Genomic DNA, 25,001 nt, shown 5'->3' with positions numbered 1-25,001 from the left:
CTGTCTACCACTCTGTTTACAAAAGTGAATTTTCTTATATTTCTCCAGCAGCTTTGTTTCATTAGCTTAAATCTATGACCTCTTGTTCTTGAAGTTCCAGGTCTTAAGAATTCTTCCCTATCAATTTTGTCAATTCCTGTTACTATTTTGTATGTAGTGATCATATCACCTCTTTTTCTTCTGTCTTCTAGTTTTGGCATATTTAATGTCTCTAACCTCTCCTTGTAGCTCTTGCCCTTCAGTTCTGGGAGCCACTTAGTGGTATGTCGTTACACCTTTTCCAGTTTGTTGATGTGCTTCTTAAGATATGGGCACCATACAACCGCTGCATATTCCAGCTTTGGTCTAACAAAAGTTGTGAACAATTTCTTTAGTATTTCTCCGTCCATGTATTTAAAAGCAATTCTGACGTTAGAAAGTGTAAGATAGGCTCCTCACACAACGTTCTTTATGTGGTCCTCAGGTGATAGTTTTCTATCTAGAACCACTCCTAGATCTCTTTCTTTATCAGAATCCTGTAAAGATTTCTCACATAATTTATAGGTTGTGTGGGGTCTATGTTCTCCTATTCCACATTCCATAACATGGCATTTATTCACAATAAATTCCATTTGCCAAGTGGTGCTCCATATACTTATTTTGTACAAGTCTTCTTGAAGGGCATGGCAATCATCTAAGTTTCTTATCCTTCCTATAATCTTAGCATCATCAGCAAACATGTTCATATAATTCTGTATTCCATCTGGTAGATCATTTATGTAGACAATGAACATCACTGGTGCAAGAACTGAACCCTGTGGTACTCCACTTGTGATATTCCTCCAGTCCAATACATTGCCTCTGATTACTGCCCTCATTTTCCTATCAGTCAGAAAAATTTTCATCCATGTTAGAAGCTTACCTGTCACCCCTCTTATATGTTTCAGTTTCCAGAACAATCTCTTATGTGGAACTCTGTCAAAAACCTTTTTTAGGTCCAGATAGATGCAGTCAACCCAACCTTCTCTTTCCTGTAAATCTCTGTGGCTCGATCATAGAAACTGAGTAAAGTCGATACCAGGATCTTCCAGATTGAAAGCTATACTGTCTGTTTGATATATCATTTCTTTCCAGGTGTTCTACCCATTTAGTTTTTATTATTTTTTCCAATATTTTGACTATTACACTTGTCAATGATACAGGTCTATAATTGAGGGGGATGTCTTCCCTGCTTCCACTTTTGTAGATTGGAACTGTTAGCCTTTTTCCACACGTCTGCTACGACTCCTGTACACAGGGATGTCTAAAAAATCAGCTGAAGTGGAATGCTGAGCTCAGGTGCACATTCTCTTAGAACCCATGGTGAAACTCCATCTGGACCAGCTGCTTTGTTCTTAGTTCCTTGAGCATTTTTTCCACTTCATCTCTATAGACACCTTTATGTGCTCTATGTTGTTCTCTGGAATTTTTATTGTGTCTGGTTCCCCTGAAGATTTCATTTTGCACAAACACACTTCGGAACTTTTTGTTTAATGTTTCACACATTTCCTTTCCATTTTCCGTGAATCTGTTTCCCATTTCAACCTCTGAATATTATCCTTTACCTGCAATTTGTTGTTTATGAATTTATAGAATAGGCCTGGTTCTGTTTTACATCTGTCCACAATCCCTTTTTCAAAATTTCTTTCTGCCTCTCTCCTCACTGACGTGTAGTTGTTTCACGCATCTTTGTATTGCTGGTATGTTTGGGGGTTTGGCCTCTTCCTGTATTGATTCCATTTTTGTGACTTTTGATCTCTGGCCCTCTTGCAATTTCTGTTGAACCAATCCTATTTTCTGGTTCTGCATCCCTGCTTTGGTATAAATTTTGTTGTGCCTTTATTATATATATCACAAAACTTGACATACATCTCATTTACTTCCTTGCTTAGCAACAAGTCTGTCCAATTATACTCACTAAAAAAATTTCTAAGGTCGCCATAATGTTCTCTCCTGAAGTCAGGTTTTTCAACTGCTTCACCCTCCTTATTTTCTTCCAGATTATAATGCATTGCATACTTTATTCCCAAAAAGACATGGGCATTTTTACCCAAGGAAGGAAGATACTGAATGTCAAATATATCTTCCTCCTTCCTGGTAAATATCAAATCTAGCATGAAGGGAACATTCCTTTCCCTCATCCTCGTAGCTTGTTTAACATGTTGATACAAGAATGTTTCCAGGATGAGGTCTACAAATCTACAGGTCCAAAAGTCCTCTGTTCTAGCTTCATATGCTTCCCAGTCTATGGATTTCAAGTTGAAGTCGCTGACTATCAACAGTCGTGATCTATCTTTATCCGCTCTTGCTATAATCTCTCTCATTATTGTTATAAGACCTTCTCGTTTACTATCTAGCGCCTCCTTTGTCCATGTGCTGCTTAGCAGTGGACAATCTGCATTTATGATCATTAGTTTATCATCCTCAAGGCAGATATCTACTGCTATTACGTCAACTTCTCGTGGACTGGCAATCATTATTTCGTTTACCTTTAGGTGTTCTTTCACCAGCACAGCAACGCCACCGCCATTCCTAATTTTTCTGTACCTTCTACAAACTGAGTAGCCCCCTTGGGAATATGACCTCATTTAAAATAACATCTTCAAATTTTGTCTGTCACCTGCTGTGCACATCAAACCTTGCATTGTATTCACTGATATCTGAACCTTGTACTTAGTCTTTATTACAGTCAGGATCATCTATGACAAAATCATTACAAAATAATTGCAGTTACTGTACTTATTTTATTCATCATTATTAAGTGGTGGTGTGACCCCGACCTGCACAGCTGTGCCGTGAGCTCCTACTGCACATGCCAGCAGTGGTCACTAGCAGTACCGAGGCTCTCACAGACAGGAGGAATGCAGACGATTTTTTTCAAGATGGTGTCTATTTACTGGAGTCCTGGGGCACAGGATGTGAGCCCTGTGTACCTGTGGGAGTTTTGAATCATTCCCTGTATCTAAACCTGCCTTATGGCACCCGTCAAGAATCTTAAAGGTGTTTTGCACAGTACATACATGGATTAAATATTTATTTATTAAATACTGAACTACACTTACCTCGTCTGTTGAACCGGTAATAGTCGCTCTCATACATTGGACGAGTCATGCCAAAGTCCGAGAGCTTGACCGTTCTCTCGGCACTCACTAAGCAGTTTCTGCATGCCACATCTCTGATAGTACAAAAGTTGGTTGATATTAGCATATAGGTTCCTGTAGTTTGTGAATAAGAATGTAATATCTAGTCCCAGGACAAAACCTTGTAAACATGATATTGAGTAAATATAAAATGGATATATCAGAGTAATGCCATTTGGTTAACCCATAACCCCTTGGACAGCGACTATAGAAAAGTCGTCATTCCTGCAAAAATAAAAAATTATAATAAATAATGTTTCATTATAGAATTATTGAATTGTATTCAAAATTTAAGAAAGACATGAAAGTAAGTGAATATGTATCAATTTACTGGGTGGAGGAGCTCTGAATGGCTGTGAGTTGGCTATATGGTCTGGCGTCTGTCAACACAAGATGCCCGACTTTGCTGACACTGAGATGTACGAGACATGACTCCTGTGTTCTCTTCAGATATTTCACTGATTGTTTATCACTTGTTTCTCTATTTACGAGAGTACTGTATGTGTGTTAACACTTTTGTCCTCCGAGGACGGATTTGACACGTCCACAAATAACTCTGTAGATGTTGGGCGGGGACACATGTGGCGTCCAAAATTAAAATATTTGTTATAATTCAATTTTTTACCCAATCAATATGGTGACTAGCTTTAAAATGTGCACCTTTTGATTGCGAACAATTTGATACCAGAATGAACAACGTAGCATTAAAATTGAGGTGAGGAAAGTGAAGAGTGTTCACATTGTGTATAACGCTCAGGGGTAACCGATTTTCGGGTTTGCTGCGGGTTGCACGCCGGGCTTTTTCACCTTATATGCATATATTCCTTTAGAGGATATATTTGATAGCAAAATAAACGATGTAAGACGAAAAGTGATGTGAGAAAATTGAAAAGAGTATACATATTATAGTGCAGTTGCGCATTCACGGGTAACGCTTCACTAATTTTCTGGTTTGCTCTAGGTGGCACGCCTGGCTTTTTGACCTTATATGCATATATCCCTTTAGAGAATTCTATTGCGAACAATATGATACCAAAATGAATGGCGCACAACAAAAATTGAGGTGAGAAAACTTTAAAAAAAAAGAGTACCTATATTTTAGTGCAGGTGTTGTGGTTGTGCAAACAGGTTCTTGCTCACGGGTAAAGCTCGTCCGATTTTCAGGTTTGCTGCAGGTGGTATGTCGGGCTTTTTGACCTTGTATGCATATATCCCTTTAGAGAATTCTATTGTGAACACTTTGATACCAAAATGAACCATGTAACACAAAAATTGACATGAGAAAACTGAAAACAGTATACACATTTTAGTGCAGGTGTTGGTGTGCAGATGTGTGCTCACTCACAGGAAACGCTCGGCCCAATTTTCGGGTTTGCTGCGGGTGGCATGCCAGGCTTTTTGACCTTATATGCATATATTCCTTTAGTGAACTCTATTGTGAACAATTTGATACCAAAATGAGCGATGTAACATGAAAACTGACATGAGAAAACTGAAAAGAGCATACACATTTTAGTGCTGTTGGGCGCTCACGGGTAACGCTCGGCCAAATTTTTTTGGGGGGGGGGGCTGGGTTTTTGGATCTTATATGTATATACCCCTGTACGGTTTTTGTGAACTATTGTGAACAAATTGATACCAAAATGAACAACGTAGTCCGAGAATTGAGGTAAGAAATCTGAAAGAGTATATTGTACTCATTTTAGTCCTATTGCATGCTCACGGGTAACTCTCGGCCTATTTTTGGGTTTGGTGCGGGTGGCACGTCAGGCTTTTTTGACCTTATAACAGTATGCATATACCCCTGTAGGGAATTCTATTGTGAACATTTTGATACCAAAATGAACGACGTACAACAAAAATTGAGGTGAGAAAACTGAAGAGTATACACATTTTAGTGTGCTACCCGCTCATGAGAAATGTTCTGCCCACCTTGGGGGCACGCCAGGAACGCGAAACTGTTAAATAACTTGATAAATCACATACCGGGTAATTCACATAACACTATATAATAATGTTTCAACTGATGATCGATTTACCTGGAATACTTCATTTCAACCATATAGGGTAGTGAAAAGTATATAAATAATGCACAAATGGTGTTGAGCTCTGGGCGATGACTTGGCCTAATTGGCACCACATGGCTGAGAGTTTAGAGTGAAACAAAGGCCAAAGCTTTTGTTTCACCTTTTTCATCTTCACCAGCCTTTGTTATGGCACCCAAAGATGATGGCAGGCTCCTAGTACACATACTGTAATGTATGATAATGGTTCAATTTATGATTGGTTTACCTGGTATACCACAGTGCAATATACCGAGTTGTGAAAACCACATGAACATCATTGGTATGCATACCATGTAATTATGATGGAATTTTATACAATGACCGCATTCACCTAGTAACATAACCATAAAATGATAGTAGGATTTTTTTCATGGTCAAGGTAAACACCATTCATCCACAGACGTCATTATATTTTTAGTTGCATCAAACATGTAAAACCCAGACAATAACTGTTTAAATCATCATATGACGATAACCGCATTACCCCCATGAATCAACATATGATGATAACCTCTGTCTAAGGAATCACGGTATCCTCACGAAAAAGATCTTGGTAACTTGATGGGTAATATTCTTTGCAATGGAGCTGCAGGTTAATTAAATGTGCTTGGGATTACTGCGGACAACCTCAAATCTAGCCTAGAATTGATCGGCAGACCACCTTGTTGTCCGAGTCACTGTACCTAACAAAATCTCAGGCTTGAAAGAGTTGTTCTTTGTTATCAAATATGGCCACCAAATGGTAACAGTGTCATCACTAAAATGGTTTGTAGACTCCTAATGCCTCACATTTTTCTTGGACACATACAACACACAGCAAGCAAGAGAGAGCTAAAGGAGGGGAGGAGGTTATCTTGAGATGATTTCGGGGCTTTTAGTGTCCCCGCGGCCCGGTCCTCGACCAGGCCTCCACCCCCAGGAAGCAGCCCGTGACAGCTGACTAACACCCAGGTACCTATTTTACTGCTAGGTAATAGGGGCATAGGGTGAAAGAAACTCTGCCCATTGTTTCTCGCCGGCGCCTGGGATCGAACCCAGGACCACAGAATCACAAGTCTCGCGTGCTGTCCGCTCAGCCGATCGGCTCCCTGGCAGGAACCCGAGGCAGTTAAATGGTATGTTTTTGTTTTACATTTAAGTGCGTTCAAAATTACTCATCCAGTTGTTGTGAGAATTCTCATCATCTCGAACAGATGAAGGATATGAGAAAGTATACAAAATATATCTAATGACTGCATTCGTGTGCCAATTATATGAGAAAGGCCTTAGTAGGTAAAGCTTTTGTTGTGTCATGTCAAAGTCTGAGACATAATTATTTTATTCAGTGTAAGCCAGTGATATGTTTATTTAGTTAGCCAGTGATATGTAACATCACTGGCTAAACATGTGATGTTACATATCACATGTTACTTGTGGTCACTTTATAACCACTACCACATATAATCACTGTAGTGTTACTGTTCACGTGGTTTTCAGGCAGTGAATGCGGTAATATAATATACATTAATTATATTGCATCATTGTATAACCACTACATCAATCTCGGTAAACATTGTATTTAATATGCTTTCTCATATGATGCAGACCATTTTACATGTTTGATGCAGCAGCTGCTGTGTGACCCAACCGTAGAACACATAACCTTACCTATGCACATATCTGAGCTCGGTGAGGTAGGCTAATGCACGACACACATCAAGTGCCATGCTAGTTAAACGTTTACTGCTGATCTCATCTTCTTCGTTATGTAACGACTTGTCAGATACCAAGTGACGACGAGCCAACAGATAAGTCTTCAGGTCGCCTGTTGAAAGGGTTTATTAGTAGTAAACATAGTATGTAAATAAATAAATAAATGTTTATTCAGGTAAGGTACATACATAGTATGTAAATAAATAAATGTTTATTCAGGTAAGGTACATACATACAAGAGATTTTACTAAAATTGATAGATTTATAGATAGAGCTAGTACATACAATGCCTAAAGCCACTATTACGCAAAGCGTTTCGGGCAGAATGTAATGTAATGAGTTTTTACAAGTCCCTCTTTTTGATGTGTTTGTTGGGCATCAACTCCACAAGCATAGGAAATGTGCTTGTGGGGTTAATGGCACAGTTATTGCTTGATTGATATCTGTATTTATACTTGGATACATTAAAAAAAAAAAACAGTGTTTGCTGGCAGATAGGATGCAGATTTTTAGTTCACAACTAAGTGTATATATATATATATACTGTACTGTATACTGCATTATATTATATGGATGTCATTTAAGACATAATTTACAAAGATATTATGCTAGGTTTCCCACATTTTTTATGTGGGGGAAAAAACAATTTTAATATGTTTCATCATATATTTATTGAAAGTGATCTTCATGATGAAACATATTCAAATTGTTTTTCTCCACAAAAAAGAAGTGGGAGAACCTAGCATAATATCTTTGTAATTATGTCTTATATGCCAACAAATGTGGTACTAGCATAATATCTTTGTAATTATGTCTTATATGCCAACAAATGTGGTACTAGCATAATATCTTTGTAATTATGTCTTATATGCCAACAAATGTGGTACTAGCATAATATCTTTGTAATTATGTCTTATATGCCAACAAATGTGGTACTAGCATAATATCTTTGTAATTATGTCTTATATGCCAACAAATGTGGTACATGAGATGTGTTTCTAGGTATCATATTTTAGTCTTGCTGATACCAGCAGCAAGTATGACTGAACTAGGTTATTTGTTCTGTACATGATAGGCAAGAGCTGTTATGACCAGTTGGGCAAAAAACATGAAACCTGAAGCACAAACATCCTACAGAAGCAGGTATTTCTAGAGTTATTACTTAACAGTCTAATGATTTATATAATCTTTAGAATTATCTACTTTAGTGCATACAAAAAATAGTAGCTAACCTCTTATAATCAAGTTGCTGATGATTCTTTGGCAACACTCACACTGTAGTACTAGTCTCTTTCATGTTCTTAAATGTCACATTTCCTTTTCAAGGTTCTAGTGTGTTTATTTTTCTTTTCTTGGGGAAAGTCCCTTCTGAAGCTAAACGCTGAGATGGTACCATCTACTAGATCACATCAGCCATAGAGTTCAATAGACCTACCAGGGTCAAGCACCAGAACCTGGCCTCCTCACAGAGGCGCAGGGAAGCGGTGACATCTGTATTCACCACCTTCAAATAAACTACTGCTGGACTCAATATATTGCAGACCAAAGCCTCAAAGCCTGCATAAAGAACTCCCCCAACTAAATAAACAAATGACCAACTTCTCATGGAACTAGCAAGACTATGTAAAAGACACATCAAACACTTTATGTAGGGCATACGTAAATCTGTGTATCTATGTATTTACGTATGTAAGTTAGCTTAGCATTTTAAAAGCACCTTCTGTGGTTGAGTGCTCAATAAACCCTTGAACTATATGTTTAACACTTCTCTAACCCTGTCCATGGAGGACAGAAGAAAATGTATATATGCTGGTTAGCATTGTAAATGTATGGCCACGTCTGTGGTAGAAAATAATAATAATAAAAAAAAAAAAAACACCTCCCCCACTTGTTTCGAAGGATGGGGAGGGGGTAGCTCACTGCCTGCGGGGGTGTGAACTCCCAGTTCTATAGCTGATGTAATGTGTACCAGGTTGCTTCTCTTCTGTGCTGGTTCCATTATTCTCCCTGCTCAGCCCAAAGTGGCTGCCCTTGGTGGCTTCCTATTTGCTCCACTCTCTGCATTTTGGCTGGCAGTATTGGCCTAGTCATTGGTTTTGTCACGTGTGCTTCCTCAGCCAGCCTTTCGCCATCTGGTCGGCGCCATGCTTGCTCTGCCCAGAAGGCATCAGACACTCGTGGTTCACGCAGGCCCTTTTGTGGTTTGCCCCTTTGATGTGGGCATTGGGGAGGTGGTCAACTCATCCGGTTTGCCAACTCCTGGTCCCACAATTTGTGGGCTTCTCGGATAATTTTGGATAATTTTTTTTTTTTTTTTTTTTTTTTTTTTTTTTTTTTTTTTTTTTTTTTTTTTTTTTTTTTTTTTTTTTTTTAGATATATACAAGAGTTGTTACATTCTTGTACAGCCACTAGTACGCGTAGCGTTTCGGGCACGTCCTTAATCCTATGGTCCCTGGAATACGATCCCCTGCCGCGAAGAATCGTTTTTTCATCCAAGTACACATTTTACTGTTGCGTTAAACAGAGGCTACAGTTAAGGAATTGCGCCCAGTAAATCCTCCCCGGCCAGGATACGAACCCATGACATAGCGCTCGCGGAACGCCAGGCGAGTGTCTTACCACTACACCACGGAGACTGCAAAGTCAGTTAGTCATTTAGTGAGTTAGTCAGTTCCTTCCCCTTCCGGAGGTTTGGGTCTTTCCAGGCAGGCTTTCTTCCTCTCTTTGCCTGCGTCAGGTCATCTTGGAGTGGGTAGCTTCCAGTATGGTCAAAACAACTAACATTGTTTAAGTGGGTTTTCTGTCTCTTCCCAGCCCAGAAATGAGACTCATTGGCCCTCAAGTTCATCGTCAACCATTCACGGCTGAACCGAATTATCCCCTACTCCTCGTCCTGGATGACCACTCTGTACCAGGTCCATCTCATACTAGGGCGGACTCTTGGATGTTTTCCCTAACTCTAGAACACGTATTGGCATGTCTCTATACATCCGAGGCCTTTTTAGCTCCTAACTGCACCCTTCTGATTCAAGTTTTATTACCTTTTCAATTATTTATGTGCCTGTTCATGACATTCTTCATTCTGTACAATTATTTATTTTTTACCAGTGTAAGCAAGTGACATGTACTACACTTCACATAACATGTCAGACAAATGTTTAAAATCTTTTTAAGAATTAAAGGTACCTGTAATGTCTGTGAAATAATGTCTGTCACTAACAGATCAAATTAACTTTTGGCTGTACATACTGTATATCAATAGAATGATGACAGTTACGATGACTATTATTATGATTATTACCATACTGTGATTACTTTTGATACCAAGAATAAAAATATGAATTACAAAATACAACATAAGGGAGCTAATTAGAGATCAAATTTCTAAAGCATTTAGGGAACACTTGACAAAGATCATCTCTGAACATGTACAAAAATGTGTGCCATACATGGGAGGAAAAAAAACCCTAGATGGATAAGAAAGTCAGTAAAGGAGCCAAGACACCTAATTTCATCCTCTAGAAGATGGTAAGAAATATAAAAGCAAATAAGACTAAAGAAACTGGAGAAAGAACCTTAAGAAGGTTCTTAAGGATAAGAACCTTATCCTTAAAGAAGGATTGAGAAAGAACAGTTTTCAAATCTATGAAAACCATGCTCCATACTGTACTTTGTCAAATACTCTCATTAATGCTAAACAATGTGCAATATTTAATGATGAAACAGAGTTGTCAAAGATTCTGCATAGACAGCTCTGTTATACAGAATCAAAATGTATAGAAAACTTATTAGAGCTTCATACCAATCTCTACTCACCATACAGCATAAACTCCATGACCATATAGATGGGCTCTTGGTGAGTACAAAGACCCAGCAGCTGGACAATGTTCTTATGGGCGAACCTTTTCATCATTTCTGCTTCACCCAAGAAGTCCAGCTTCTCCTCGACTGTTGAACCAACTTTGAGTGTTTTGACTGCTACAGCCATCCACGGTGCAGTGTCCCCAAACTGACACTCACCGCCGTATACTGTGCCAAATGCTCCTTCACCAATTGTACGATTAATGACGACTTTTTCTCTGGGCAGCTCCCACTCATCTAGAGACATGAGTTCTCCCAGTGGCCATGATTGTTGATCTGGAACCATCTTCTCATATCTGCCATTAAAAATATATTTAAGTACAGTACTACTAAATTTGGATATACAGTGCTGTATCCTTATCATACATGACTAGCATATTGATCTCTCTTATTTATATACAGTACCTATTTAACATATATACTGTATTAAACATTGTATAAATAGGCAAATTTAACATACCTCTTTTTGTACACAATGAAGAGGGCAATCAAGATGATAGCAAATACCACAAAGATAAGGACCATTACAATAACTATGGCCACATCACACGTTACATTGAGGATTTTCTTGAAAGTTTCAAATATACAAGTCTCCTCAGGTGAGCCATCACTTGGTATGCCATTTAGCCACCTGTGGTTGTATTTATCCAAGCGAAGGCTATGGGGGGGAAAGATAAAATATTTAGATTAGGAAAGAGTGGTTCAAAAATTAAGCATTAATAAATGCTAATGCTATAAATGCTAGAATGCTATAAATGCTAGAATGCTATAAATGCTAAAATGAAAGGATCTTTTCTGGAGGGTCACTTAGTACCCAAAGCCAGGATTCATTAAGCCTTTACACAAACACCAACAAAACCTGTACAATTTTCTTCAGTCATAACAGCTTTGTTTACGTTTCTTAAACAGCTTACGAGCTTTGAAACTGCACATCCCAAGGCTATTATTGCTATAAACAATGCTTAGTGCTTCAGAACTCAAACTGTTTAAGAAATGTAAACAAAGCTGCCGGGATTGAGGAAAAATGTACAAGTTTTGTAAGAAGATGGAAATATTTGAATCAAGCCCTGTCTGCAAAGCTGTAGGGAATTACAATGGGCTTCTGAGGTCAACCTGAGCTTACCCATGAGCCGCACCCAGAATTTGGCTCTCTGTGAGGCAAAGAGATCTTAGGGATTAAAGATCATTCCAAAACCAACAAAAAACTTACCAGAAAGTACAAGTGCATCAAAACAAGCAACAGTGAAAATAAGTTTGTAACCCCCAAGGAAAACAAGACTGAACAATTGATACTGTCGGGTAAACTCCCAGCTGTAATTTGCTTCGCTGACCAGCCCATCCTCCTAAGGTTTCCCAAAACATTAAGAAACTGTCTTACTAAAGTGCCCTTATCCTAACCCACCAGAGGACTCAAAACGGAAAACGGGACAGTATGCCAATTTCGCGAGCCGCTACCATTTTTAGTACAGTACGACAATTTTTGGCCTTGGTATACATCAAAATGCAATGTTCTATAAGGAGGACGGGTTGCACTGCCCACCACGTGGCAGCCAAGTTAGGAGGGTGGAAGGACAAAGATGAAGTACTGCCATCTACTGGTGGTTGATAGTATTAACTCAATAGGTATTTGACAGTTTGCACGAGTGATGCTGATCCTTTCTAAGAGAAAGTGAGGATCTTGCCTTAGAGAATGATTAAGTGTACTATTCTGAAAAGTGATTTTCATTAACTCAAAGCTAATATTTGTATGAAATTTAAGAAAGCATATGAAATAGAGCATTCATAACTGACAGTTATAGTAATAATTTTATTGTCAAGTACGAAAAAGGTTCATCGCTATCAATATGAGTAAATGACTTGTATAGCAGCATTAACTGTGGCATAGAGGTAGGGCCTCGTAGCCTGGTGGATGTAGGGCCTCGTAGCCTGGTGGATAGCGCGCAGGACTCGTAATTCTGTGGCGCGGGTTCGATTCCCGCACGAGGCAGAAACAAATGGGCAAAGTTTCTTTCACCCTATGCCCCTGTTACCTAGCAGTAAAATAGGTACCTGGGTGTTAGTCAGCTGTCACGGGCTGCTTCCTGGGGGTGGAGGCCTGGTCTAGGACCGGGCCGCGGGGACACTAAAAGCCCCGAAATCAACTCAAGATAACCTCAAGATAGATACTACTACACTGAATGGTCTATTCTAAAATAAATTCACCACAATATCTATGGAAGAAATATGACACTTTTAGAGTGGCATACGTCCTCGGCTGATACCTAGGGGACCCAAGTTAAATTTTCAAGTGAGACACAAATAGCTGGGTTGGTTTCCTTTCACCTGATGCCTCTGCTCGCCTAGTAGTAAACAGATACACCAGTCTCCGTGGTGTAGTGGTAAGACACTCGCCTGGCGTTCCGCGAGCGCTATGTCATGGGTTCGTATCCTGGCCGGGGAGGATTTACTGGGCGCAAATCCTTAACTGTAGCCTCTGTTTAACTCAACAGTAAAATGTGTACTTGGATGAAAAAACGATTCTTCGCGGCAGGGGATCGTATTCCAGGGACCATAGGATTAAGGACCTGCCCGAAACGCTACGCATACTAGTGGGTCTACAAGAATGTAACAACTCTTGTATATATCTCAAAAAAAAAAAAAAAAAAAAAAAAAAAAAAAAAAGATACTTGGGAATTAGGCAACTGTTGTGGGCTACATCCTGAAAGGGTCAGTAGTAGGCCTAGGGGAAAGTTGATAAGCCTACATACAGGCTTCTTGTCTACTGTGCTACAATACAATGTTGGCATATATAATACTCTGAAGCATTAGGGTATTAATGCTTCAGAGTATAATAGCATTAAAGTATTATATATGCATAACAAAAGCATATACTGTATATATATAATCCTCTGAAGCATTAAAATGATCTCATTACAAGGCATATACATAAAATAGGTGAACTTACACACCACTTGAAGTGCTTGTAGGAACATATGTTCCAATAATTTCATAATTTCCACCTTTCCCATTATCTTCAGCTATAAACTGCATAATGTTTATTGTGGTTTTTTGAGAGCGAACATTCTGGAAGTTTATGAGCCCGGAGACACCGCTGAAGTCTGTTTCTCGTATAAGTTCAACAAATCGCCTGGAATGTACAACAGAGATTAATGATCAAGAAACACAATGTAATACATTCCAATTCAGTATTAAAACACACACACACACACACACACACACACACAACAAAATTACCTACATAAGACATACTTAGGATACTAAGAATTTGTGTATGTACACATTCACATTGCAAAACCAATGGGTAATCTTGAGATGATTTCGGGGCTTTTTTTAGTGTCTCCACGGCCCGGTCCTCGACCAGGCCTCCACCCCCAGGAAGCAGCCCGTGACAGCTGACTAACACCCAGGTACCTATTTTACTGCTAGGTAACAGGGGCATAGGGTAAAAGAAACTCTGCTCATTGTTTCTCGCCGGCGCCTGGGATCGAACCCAGGACTACAGGATCACAAGTCCAGCGTGCTGTCTGCTCGGCTCCCTTTAATTAGCATGATTAATTAGAAGTTAATTAATTAGAACAATTAATTAGAATTTTAATTAATTAGCATGTTTTTCAAGTTATTTTTCCTTTCACTTATTTTCTCCTTAACATTTCTAACAGATGGGGCAGTTTGAAAAAAAATTAGTTCTAAACAATGAAACAAAACAAATTCAATTAAAGGATTAAACAATTAATCAAAGAATTAAACAAAAGATCAGATTATGTTGCATAATAACACAGTAAGTATAACATGGGATATTTTAATTGTAATTGAAATCACACGATAAATTACCCAGTTGTGGAATTAATGCTAATGACAATCAGAGTAATTACTCAAAATACCAGACATAAGGGAAAATTGTAACAAGGTGTTATTTCCATAGGGATTTTCAATTTAGCTAAAAAATACAAAATACCAGCATTGAATGTAGTGAAACGCCATTTTCTGGGTGAGTCCCGGAGGCTCCCCGGAGCTATCCATGGCTGATAGGATACCCTAATTATTTTGCATCAGTCGATGTGGGAGGAGTTCTAGGCCTACCGGGGACCACGAGCCAGAACCTGGCCCCCCTCACAGAGGCACGAGGAGCAATGACCCATAGAAATGCACATGTGATTTGGAGCATTCTATATCTGCCATCGACCGGGACAGGCACCCAGAAAGGTAAGCGCCACAAAACAAACCCCTATTCTGGTTAACAACGAAAATTGTCAAACGAGTGGACAGAACTCCCCAAAAGAAAAACAAGCATGACGTCACACGAGGTGTGCCGCATGTCTGCGCAGCTTCCCCCTCCCTGGGAGGGGGAAGGGGGAGCCCCAGACCCATCGCACTGGTAATCCTCACCCCAGTTCTGAGGCTGGATATAAAAAAAAATGCCAACCAGAGGGAGGGAGGGTTGCCAGGGAGCCTCCGGGACTCACCCAGAAAATGGTGTTTCATTACATTCAACGCTGGTTTTCTCGGGGCAGCCCCTACGGCTCCCCTGGAACTACTTCACCAAAGACACGAAAAAGAAAAAAGGGGACTTATCCGGGAGGTGGTCGATGCTCTACTCCTCAACTCGAAGTTGAGACAACGGGCTGCAGCCGCCGATCCAAAGCAACACAGGCCCGACTGGGCCCAGGAACGTTCACAAGGTAGCGTACTGCCTGGACTATCCCCGTTCGACCGCCAAAAACCCCGTGCCCGGATGTCAGCTCAAGACATATTGCCAAAGACGGCAGCAAGCAGCAGCAAACTTACGAATGTCATGGGCACGGGGATAGACTGCAGGCTGGCTGAATTTAATTACCCTGCGGACATCGTGAGAGACCCAAACCCGCGAACAGGGAAGAAGGGAAACCGGATCAACCCAAAGCTGCCCCCGGACACATACGCCGTGGCGCGCAAATAACGGCGGAGGGCCACAACTGGACACAACACATGATGGACCCCCAGCTGTACCAACCAAGCATCAACAACCCAAGGACCCCTCCAGAAGGCAGCAGTCTTATTCGTCGCCAGAAAAGAAGGAGACGGCTGTAAATGTATATACTTATGACCACGACCAAAAGAGCAAAAACCTCTGCGCCGGAGAAGAGCATGAAGCTCCGCCACACGACCCCCAGAGGCTAATGCCAACAGAAAAAAAGAGCCATAGCAAAACAATCCTGAACCGAAGGGGCATAACAAACCAAAGAGAAGAAAGATAGGAGAGCACTCTGTCCAAAGACCAGGACGGCTCAGGCGGCGCATGAGCAGACCGGAGGTGAAGCAACGCATGAGACAGCTTGCGAAGCGGCGCAGAAGTAACATCGATACCGAAAGCAAGCTGTAGCGGCTCCGCCAGCGCCACACGATATGAGGCGACAGTATTGGGCATAAGATGACGGTCCTGGAACAGCAACCAAGAGAGAAAGGACAACACCAACCGAACCGAAAGTGAAGAGCAATGGCGAAGGGACAAAAAGAACCGCAAGGAAAGCCAGGAAACCTCATACTGCCGCTGAGAGGAAGCCCACAGGTGGGAAACCAGCAAGGAAGTCACCTGAGCACCTGGGGTGGGGATCGCCAGCGCGAGGGGTCTGGTATAGATATAGAATGATATAAAATGCTCCAAATCACACGTGCATTTCTATGGGTCATTGCTCCTCGTACCTCTGTAAGGGGAAGCCAGGTTCTGACTTGTGGTCCCCAGTAGGCCTAGAACTCCACCCACATCGACTGATGCAAAATAGTTAGGGTATCCTATCAGCCATGGATCACTCTGGGGAGCCGTAGGGGCTCCCCCCAGAAAAAATTATATATGCATGAAAGAATTAATGGTTAATATTGTACAGTATAGTATAGACAGACAAATTAACCTTCAAACAGCTTGGCTAATTAAAAATGATTAATTAGTTTTCCATTTAATTAATTAATTAATTTTTTCTCGCACTTTCTTTCTCACACTCTTTTCTCTCACTCATGCTCTTCTCTCTCCCCCATGCTCTTCTCTCCCTTTCTCCCTCACGCTCTTCTCTCTCTCCCTCACGCTCTTCTCTCTCTCCCTCACGCTCTTCTCTCTCTCCCTCACGCTCTTCTCTCTCTCCCTCACGCTCTTCTCTCTCTCCCTCACGCTCTTCTCTCTCTCTCCCTCACGCTCTTCTCTCTCTCCCTCACGCTCTTCTCTCTCTCCCTCACACTCTTCTCTCTCTCCCTCACACTCTTCTCTCTCTCCCTCACGCTCTTCTCTCTCTCCCTCACGCTCTTCTCTCTCTCCCCCACGCTCTTCTCTCTCTCCCTCACGCTCTTCTCTCTCTCCCTCACACTCTTCTCTCTCCCTTCCGCTCTCCTCTCCATAGTATCTCTTGAAATTTATATTACCAATAAATCATGAACATAAAAATTCCACAGATAATAATTTATTAAATACTACATAACTGTTGGTGCACAACTTACTTGTTGGTTCTGTCACTATGCAGATTGGAAACATGGGTACGATCTTCTTTCAGAAGTTTATCCAGGGCATAGGCATACGCCCATACAGCATCATATGTGTAGCCAGCGTATTCTGCAGGTTCGTGTTGATATCTGTTTTATGAAAACGTTTTGTGATATCTGTTTTGCCCGAAGCGCTATGCGTGCTAGTGGCTTTACAAGAATGTTAATTCAACTTATTTTCTATATTCTCTGTTAACCCCCAATGTAACTTCTTGTATATAAATAAATAAAAAATAATAAAATAAAATAAAATTATTCAATTTTATTACAAACAAGCCATCTTTTATGAGAACAAAAAATTTGTCTGAAATGCATTATAATCAAGGAGAGAAATCTGTTTACCTATAGAGTATTGTATTAACAAATGTTTGAAACCTGTCTGAATTCTACAGTGCTACATTATATATGAAACAACTACATGTTGATAGATTCTAGAAATTAACCTATGTATTTGACTCAAGGTGAGCAATCAATTGTCAATTTCCCTTAAAAGCAAAGTGCTATACTGTAATTGCAATTCTAATGGTGAAAGACTGTGGAGTCACTGACAAAATACTGGGATGGACAAATCAATGATCATAACAATGTAAAAGTAATGGAAACTGCAGAAAGACGGTGTACCCCATCTGCGGCAGCTCAAATTTATTCCCAGTCGTTCTCACTTTCGTATTTGTCCAATCAATGCTTGAAGCTTTCCATCGCTTTTGCTTCTTTGAAGAGACTTAGTAACTTGTTCTGCATATTCTCACCCTATTTCCAAACTAGGGTGTTTCTGCCTATTTCATCTTTAAATCTAAATATTCCAATCTGAATCCACTGTTTTGGGGGTTATATTTTCAGAACTGTAAGACTGCCCATGCTCTGCATAGTATTAGAGAATGTGAATTTGGTGGTGTAATTACCTAAATGTAATTACAGGTAACTACAATTGCCTAAGTGTAATTATAGGATAAGACCTTTACTTATTTTATCAATATTATGTGGTGTTGTGGCTGCTAGCTGCACATCAGTGCTGTGAACTCCTGCTGTATGCACCAGCCGTGGTCACTCTCAGTACTCAGACTCTCACAGCCAGGAGAGATGAAGACGATTTTTTTTCGAAATGGCATCTGTTTACTTGAGCCCTGAAGAATATGATGTGAGCCCCATGCACGTGCAGTAGTTTTAAATCTTATGCTATACCTATAAACAACCCTGCCTGCAATGCGTAGTGTAAGGGTTAAATCCTCTGCACCTTTGCAGAAGACCTTCTGAACTGGTGGGAGTTTCAAAATGGCTTTCCTACAAAGGTCCCTTCCTTACAGCATGACCACTTTAGCCCAAATTTGCCTGCTTCTCCAGGCTGGAGCCTAGATGGTGTCCTAGAAACCTCAAGCATGCATACCGACATTTCCTTATTCATACAAGGTTCAAAAACTGGTTAGGTTTATCTGTTGGCCATCAGGCTTACTGCTTCAGGGTTCTTCCCTTTGGCTTGAACCTGGCCCCCAACTCCATGTATCTACCAGGCTGGTGCAGAGCATTGTGGCCCGGCTGCATTTGTTACAGGTTTATGTGTTGACCTACCTCGACAACAGGCTAGTGTGGAACCCCAGTCAGTCCACGTGTCACCTCGCCAGGGATCTGGTTCTTTTCCAGCTCACCTGATTCAAGTTCCTTCTGAACTAGTGGAAGCTGGGCCTCGTTTGGGAGACTCGGCTGACATCTCATTCCCTGCCTTCAGCGGCTTTGGTCTACCTGCAACTTTGTCACCATCTGGTGTTGGACCAGCCCTGGGTGACTCGCTGGTTGGTTGAGTGGTTGTGCAGGAACCTGAACTTTGTCTGCAATGTCTTCCTCCTGGGCAGGGATTTTGCTTCATGCGACGTCAGGTTTCTCCTGATTCACCCCTTCCGCCACTCTCAGGACCAGCGGATCTGGGCCCCACCTGCCCTTCATCTGCTCTTCCTTCACCGAAATCCCCTTCAGATTTTGTTGGTTGACCCCATTTCTTATCTTCTCTGTTCCAAGGCTTGCTTTTCTAAGGTTGTTTCCAGTGTTATCAAGTCTAGTCAACCTGCGGTCTATCCTCAGGTCCACGATGATTTCACATACGTGGCTTTAGCTGCTGTCTTTTCTAACATGTCCTGGGTTGATATTTTGGCTCAGGGGGTTTTGGTGTTCTAACAGGGGTGCTGGCAGCTCAGTATTTGGTTACTGTTCCTGGTCCCAGTCGATCATGTGTGACATTGGGCCACTGTCGCACGGCCTGGGTTCTCATCATCATCTTAGTGTCTGCCTCCTCTCCTCTCCTTGTTGCTAAGTCCCTTTCTTGTTCCTTAGGATTAGTTAGGTTGAGGGAGCCATCAGGGGCTCTCTCTAGAAACCCAGCTTTAAATCTAATGAAACGCCTCTTTCTGGAGAAGCTCCAGTGGCTGCCCAACATCCCTCCCTCCAGGTTCATCAGCTCATCGTGGCTTTGTTCATCAGCTCATCGTGGCTTTGTTCATCAGCTCATCGTGGCTTTGTTCATCAGCTCATCGTGGCTTTGTTCATCAGCTCATCGTGGCTTTGTTCATCAGCTCATCGTGGCTTTGTTCATCAGCTCATCGTGGCTTTGTTCATCAGCTCATCGTGGCTTTGTTCATCAGCTCATCGTGGCTTTGTTCATCAGCTCATCGTGGCTTTGTTCATCAGCTCATCGTGGCTTTGTTCATCAGCTCATCGTGGCTTTGTTCATCAGCTCATCGTGGCTTTGTTCATCAGCTCATCGTGGCTTTGTTCATCAGCTCATCGTGGCTTTGTTCATCAGCTCATCGTGGCTTTGTTCATCAGCTCATCGTGGCTTTGTTCATCAGCTCATCGTGGCTTTGTTCATCAGCTCCAGAACTAACCTGGTAAGCTGGCTGGGAGCCTGGGCCAGGCTGCCTGCTGGTGGTAATTGGTATTAATGAGTTTCCAGCTCATTGGGTGAATTCCATGCTGTGTGAATCATTTGCAGAGTTGTCCGACAGTTTTGAGGCTTCAATTACTGTTAACCCTTCCGTTGTCTGTAAAGCTGAGCCGACTTTCTAATGCAGCATGCTCATGCACTAGGTCCTATACAGCATGCTCCTGCACTAGGTCCTATACAGCATGCTCATGCACTAGGTCCTATACAGCATGCTCCTGCACTAGGTCCTATACAGCATGCTCATGCACTAGGTCCTATACAGCATGCTCCTGCACTAGACACAGAGTTTATTTTTTTTGTTTATATTTATTTACTATAGTCTTGGTTACAGCAATTTGTTGGTAATGTAGTGAAGTGTTGTAGTAGTTGAGACAAAGCCTGGAGCAGGGCAGAGAGCTGAGCGAGGCCAGGAATAGGCAGCCGAGCGAGGCCAGGAATAGGCAGCCAAGCGAGGCCAGGAATAGAGAGCCGAGCGAGGCCAGGAATAGAGAGCCGAGCGAGGCCAGGAATAGGCAGCTGATTGAGGCCAGGAATAGAGAGCTCGGAAACATCCCGCTGATACACTGTCCCCCACACATTCCGGTGACGGAAACAGAGTAAAACTTTAATCAGTTAACATTAATCTCTTTGTAACACTTTTGCTCCTTCCTATATTTTAACATTAAGTTCTAAAGCATCAAAAACTTACTGTTGATAGTATTCCTCTCTCCACTGCCTGACAGTCTTGTTTTCATGGTAAACAAAGTCATCATCGGCGTAATAAGCGTAGCCCAAGGACATGTGACGGTCTATGGCCTAAAAGAAAACACAATTATATAATGTTACACAGGAAGCTTTTTCAGTGGTAAAGATACTCTGTAAAGCTTTCAGTACAGTAGGTTACCTTGCGATGATTTCGGGGCTCAACGTCCCCGTGGCCTGGTCCTCGACCAGACTTCCAGTACATCTCAATCATTATATTCTTTGGATACAATATTTTCTATGGATTGTCTTGCAAACAATACCACCAAAATTCTAACCAATACATATCCTAATGTGTTCCATCACACATGGTTTTATCCAAATGGATTTTCATTAACTACTTGCATTTTTAAGCAGTTTTGCATCAAATTCTTAACTCATTTTGTATTCAATAATTATAGGTATCTGCATTCCTTAGTAAATGAATAAATATATTATGATTTTTAACAATGATAAATATATTAATGCCAAATCCTTAGAGGATGTGATTAAATTGTCATCTAAGAGTGATTTATCTCAACTTTAACATTACAGTACTAATAATTGATAGAAACCTATCAAGTAGAAATGACAAATGTACACAACAATTGACACATTTACACACGCATGCTGTATTAGCAAAATTAACCAGTGTACTGTGCAGAGTGCCCTAAGGCGCTCTGAGAGTTGTGCTATTTTTTTTTGTAATTAGGCTATATTTTAATGCAGACGATGAGTCACAACAACATGGCTAAAGTAAGTTGACCAGACCACACTAGAAGGTGAAGGGACAACGACGTTTTGGTCTGTCCTGGACCATTCTCAAGTTAAATGTGTTTATATTTTAATGTTTTTTTTAATGTTTCATTACTCTGTGTTTTGAAATGAAAATGGAGACGTTTGGAAACATTTTGACATAAACCTTACCTGAACGTTTATAAAAACAACAAAAATATGTCCTTAACAATTGAACTAACAAGTTTTTGCCAAAATCAGGTGCGCAGTGCAGGGGTTAAAGAATGGTACACGCAAGAGTACAGCACCTACATATAACAAGAGAACATATATGTAGCACTGGACTGGCACACTGGATAATGTGTGAGTATTGCTCAGTCAGTAAGGTTAAGCATAGTTGAATCTGGTAAGTAAATGTAATTTACAATGTAGACATAGTACTGATCTTAGCTATGGGAACTCTGACAAAACCAACTGCTTCATATCCATGACAAGGAATACCCACATTTGTATCTCCAATTAAAAAAGTAAGAAATGCCTTCAGTGAGCTCAAACCATAATAACGATGACAGTTTATAATGATATAACAAAATTTAATACAATGAAAATAACAAGATAACTTATTGTGTATCAACAATTTAAACATTTATATACAGACTACTGAAAATTATAAGATATAACTTAAAGAAATTCACACAAAGTTCATTCAAAAAGTATTTAAACTAACTGCAAAGTTTATCATAACAATGTAAATTAAAAATGTTCAGAGTATAAATGTGCATAGAAAAACTGACCTCTAACATCATGGAGGTATTACACGGAATCTTTTTCTTGTCTTTTTCAGAATAAAGTTGTGTGTCGTACCAATTACTGGTGAACCAGCGTGGCAGGAACCATACATAGTTATGGCGGGCTGTCATGTTGAGGTGGTAGGCCTCGCACATCACCTCACGGGCCGTGCTTGCGTAAAAATCACCAATGATGATCTTAAGATTTTTGGCTTTCAGCTTCATAAGATGCTGCATGAGAGACAAATAAGTCAAGCATAAACCAACCTCTTCATAAATACATGATGAAGCTCAATTAAATACTTTATGTATATGTGTAGTCTACATAAGTGCAGTTATACTTTTTTCAACTTAAAGTACTGTAACCATTTTATTTAGTTTTCGAAAAATATATGCAAGCCAATTAAAGTGGCTACACATAATATAAGGTGTCAAGCTGATCACTTGGTTATTTCATAGGGCAAGCTTCCACTTGCTTGTCAGGCTTGTCCCCTAGGGCTTGTCCCCTAGGGCTTGTCCCCTAGGGCTTGTCCCCTAGGGCAAGCTTCCACTTGCCTAGGGGACATTGTACACTCCAGTCTAGGCCTTTTCATCTCCCACCCCACAGTGGGGATCTTTTCAAAACATCACCTCCAGGCAGCAGGGTGATGATAGGGAGAATTTGAGGAATTCTAAACATTCCTGAATTACCACCAAATGGTATGTTTCACTAAAGTATACCAAAAACACATTTCATGCAATATTTGACAGTACAGGTACAGTACCACAAAATGGTACCTTTGCTATCTCTGCTACAATAATCCTAACTAATAATTATGACATTTTAATTCCATGCCTTACTGTTACCCAACAACAGATGGCAGCAACAGTCTTTTTCACAGAGTTATTCAGAGAGAGAGAGCAACATTTAGCCCAGAGCATTATGCCATATGCTCTGGGCTCTCTCCGTGACTGTGACTCTGTGACTGTGTTACTCTCTGTGACAAACTCATCCCTTGTGGTAACAAGACACAATAATCATTGCATATAGATTGTTCAGTTTTGTCCATGTGAATCAAGCTGAAGGAGGGACTCGAGGACTGGAGATTCGGTATCGTATATTTAAACAGTGTCCAGTAGTGATTATGGTTATTAGACGTGCATAACATTTCAGTTGACAAAGATCATTCAGGTTTCAGAGAAAGATAATACCTACAATAACATTAATAGATTTACATTATGTAAATACATTAATGTGTTTATGGTACTCTCAATGACCAGGAAATTCTCATTTCACCTTTTCAGGTTATATTGGAGTAATAATGAGTCAACGCACTACATAATTCGAATCTCCTAGTAACTCGGGCAAAATAAGACTCAAGCAAGACCATCTTGTGATTTGTACAAAATGAGAATTATGAGGCAGTCGAATTACCTACCTATGGTAGCCAGCAAGGAAATTTACATTTCACAATTGATAAAAGGGGCAGAGTATTATTTAGCAGTATCTTAGATGTCAATTTTTGTTTGAAAAAGACTTTTGAATGCATGAATGAATGCATTTGAATGCATTTGAATGCATTTGAATGCATGAATGAATGCATGAATGAATGCATTTGAATGCATGAATGAATGCATTTGAATGCATGAATGAATGCATTTGAATGCATGAATGAATGCATTTAAATGCATGAATGAATGCATTTGAATGAATGAATGAATGCAGTTGAATGCATGAATGAATGCAGTTGAATGCATGAATGAATGCATTTGCATGCATGAATGAATGCATTTGAATGCATGAATGAATGCATTTGAATGCATGAATGAATGCATTTGAATGCAGTGGTACGTAACTTTTGATGGCCATCCAGGGGTGGATTTATATTGTGTCTCCGTACCTCCCTTCACCTGGTGCCTGACACTATCATTTTGAAAAGATTCCCACTGCATAAGAGACAAGAAGATGCACCTGGCCAGACTGGAGTGTGTAATGTTCCTGGCAATGCAGGATGTTGTCTTAGGGAGCAACCAAGCACCTTAAGACTCAAGAAATAAAACTTTTCTTTTCATTAAATTGCTAAGAAACAATTTGCTGACACTGAAACAAAATACAGTACTGTATTTAAACAAAATTTAATCAGATTCTGTATTATATGTACTGTATCTGTTACAAAAAAGTTAACAATATTATAACTTGTTATAATGATATCAAATTGGCTAAAAATAACCAGCGGGTTACGAAGCCAACATCAAAACTTACATCCGTCATGTTTCTATCAGAATTTTTATGAAAATTGCGATTTTCAAGGTCCATTGTAGTGGGCAGCATGTTGCGTAACAAATTAAGATACTTGCTATACTTGTTGGAATCTTCTGTCAGCGTTGCCGCCTTCTTCCACTCAAATAACTTGAATAAGTCAAAGTACACATACCTGACAGATAAAAAAATTTAAGTAGCATTTAGAGTCTTATATTATTTGTTAGTGGTATATTGTTTATGTTGATATATTTTAAATTGCAGGCGATGAGTCACAATAACGTGGCTAAAGTATGTTGATCAGA

General features: G+C 40.3%; 1 protein-coding gene across 3 annotated transcripts in view; it reads right to left on the bottom strand.

Annotated features, from left to right (window-relative positions):
- Positions 1-25,001, bottom strand: part of LOC123768923 (uncharacterized) — a 280,886-nt gene that overhangs the window by 21,548 nt on the left and 234,337 nt on the right. For all 3 annotated transcript variants that reach the window (XM_045759745.2, XM_069309127.1, XM_045759749.2), the window contains 9 exons: positions 24,700-24,871; positions 22,464-22,688; positions 20,903-21,009; positions 17,241-17,372; positions 13,723-13,905; positions 11,239-11,436; positions 10,734-11,074; positions 6,872-7,028; positions 3,081-3,193 (listed from right to left, as the gene is read on the bottom strand). In XM_045759745.2, the coding sequence (XP_045615701.2) occupies positions 3,081-3,193; positions 6,872-7,028; positions 10,734-11,074; positions 11,239-11,436; positions 13,723-13,905; positions 17,241-17,372; positions 20,903-21,009; positions 22,464-22,688; positions 24,700-24,871 (1,628 nt within the window). The remainder of the gene's footprint in view (positions 1-3,080; positions 3,194-6,871; positions 7,029-10,733; positions 11,075-11,238; positions 11,437-13,722; positions 13,906-17,240; positions 17,373-20,902; positions 21,010-22,463; positions 22,689-24,699; positions 24,872-25,001) is intronic.

Source organism: Procambarus clarkii, chromosome 64 (assembly GCF_040958095.1).
Source record: "Procambarus clarkii isolate CNS0578487 chromosome 64, FALCON_Pclarkii_2.0, whole genome shotgun sequence".
Lineage (NCBI taxonomy): Eukaryota > Metazoa > Arthropoda > Malacostraca > Decapoda > Cambaridae > Procambarus > Procambarus clarkii.
Note: the sequence above shows the minus strand (reverse complement) of the source record. Positions and strands in the feature narration are given on the sequence as shown.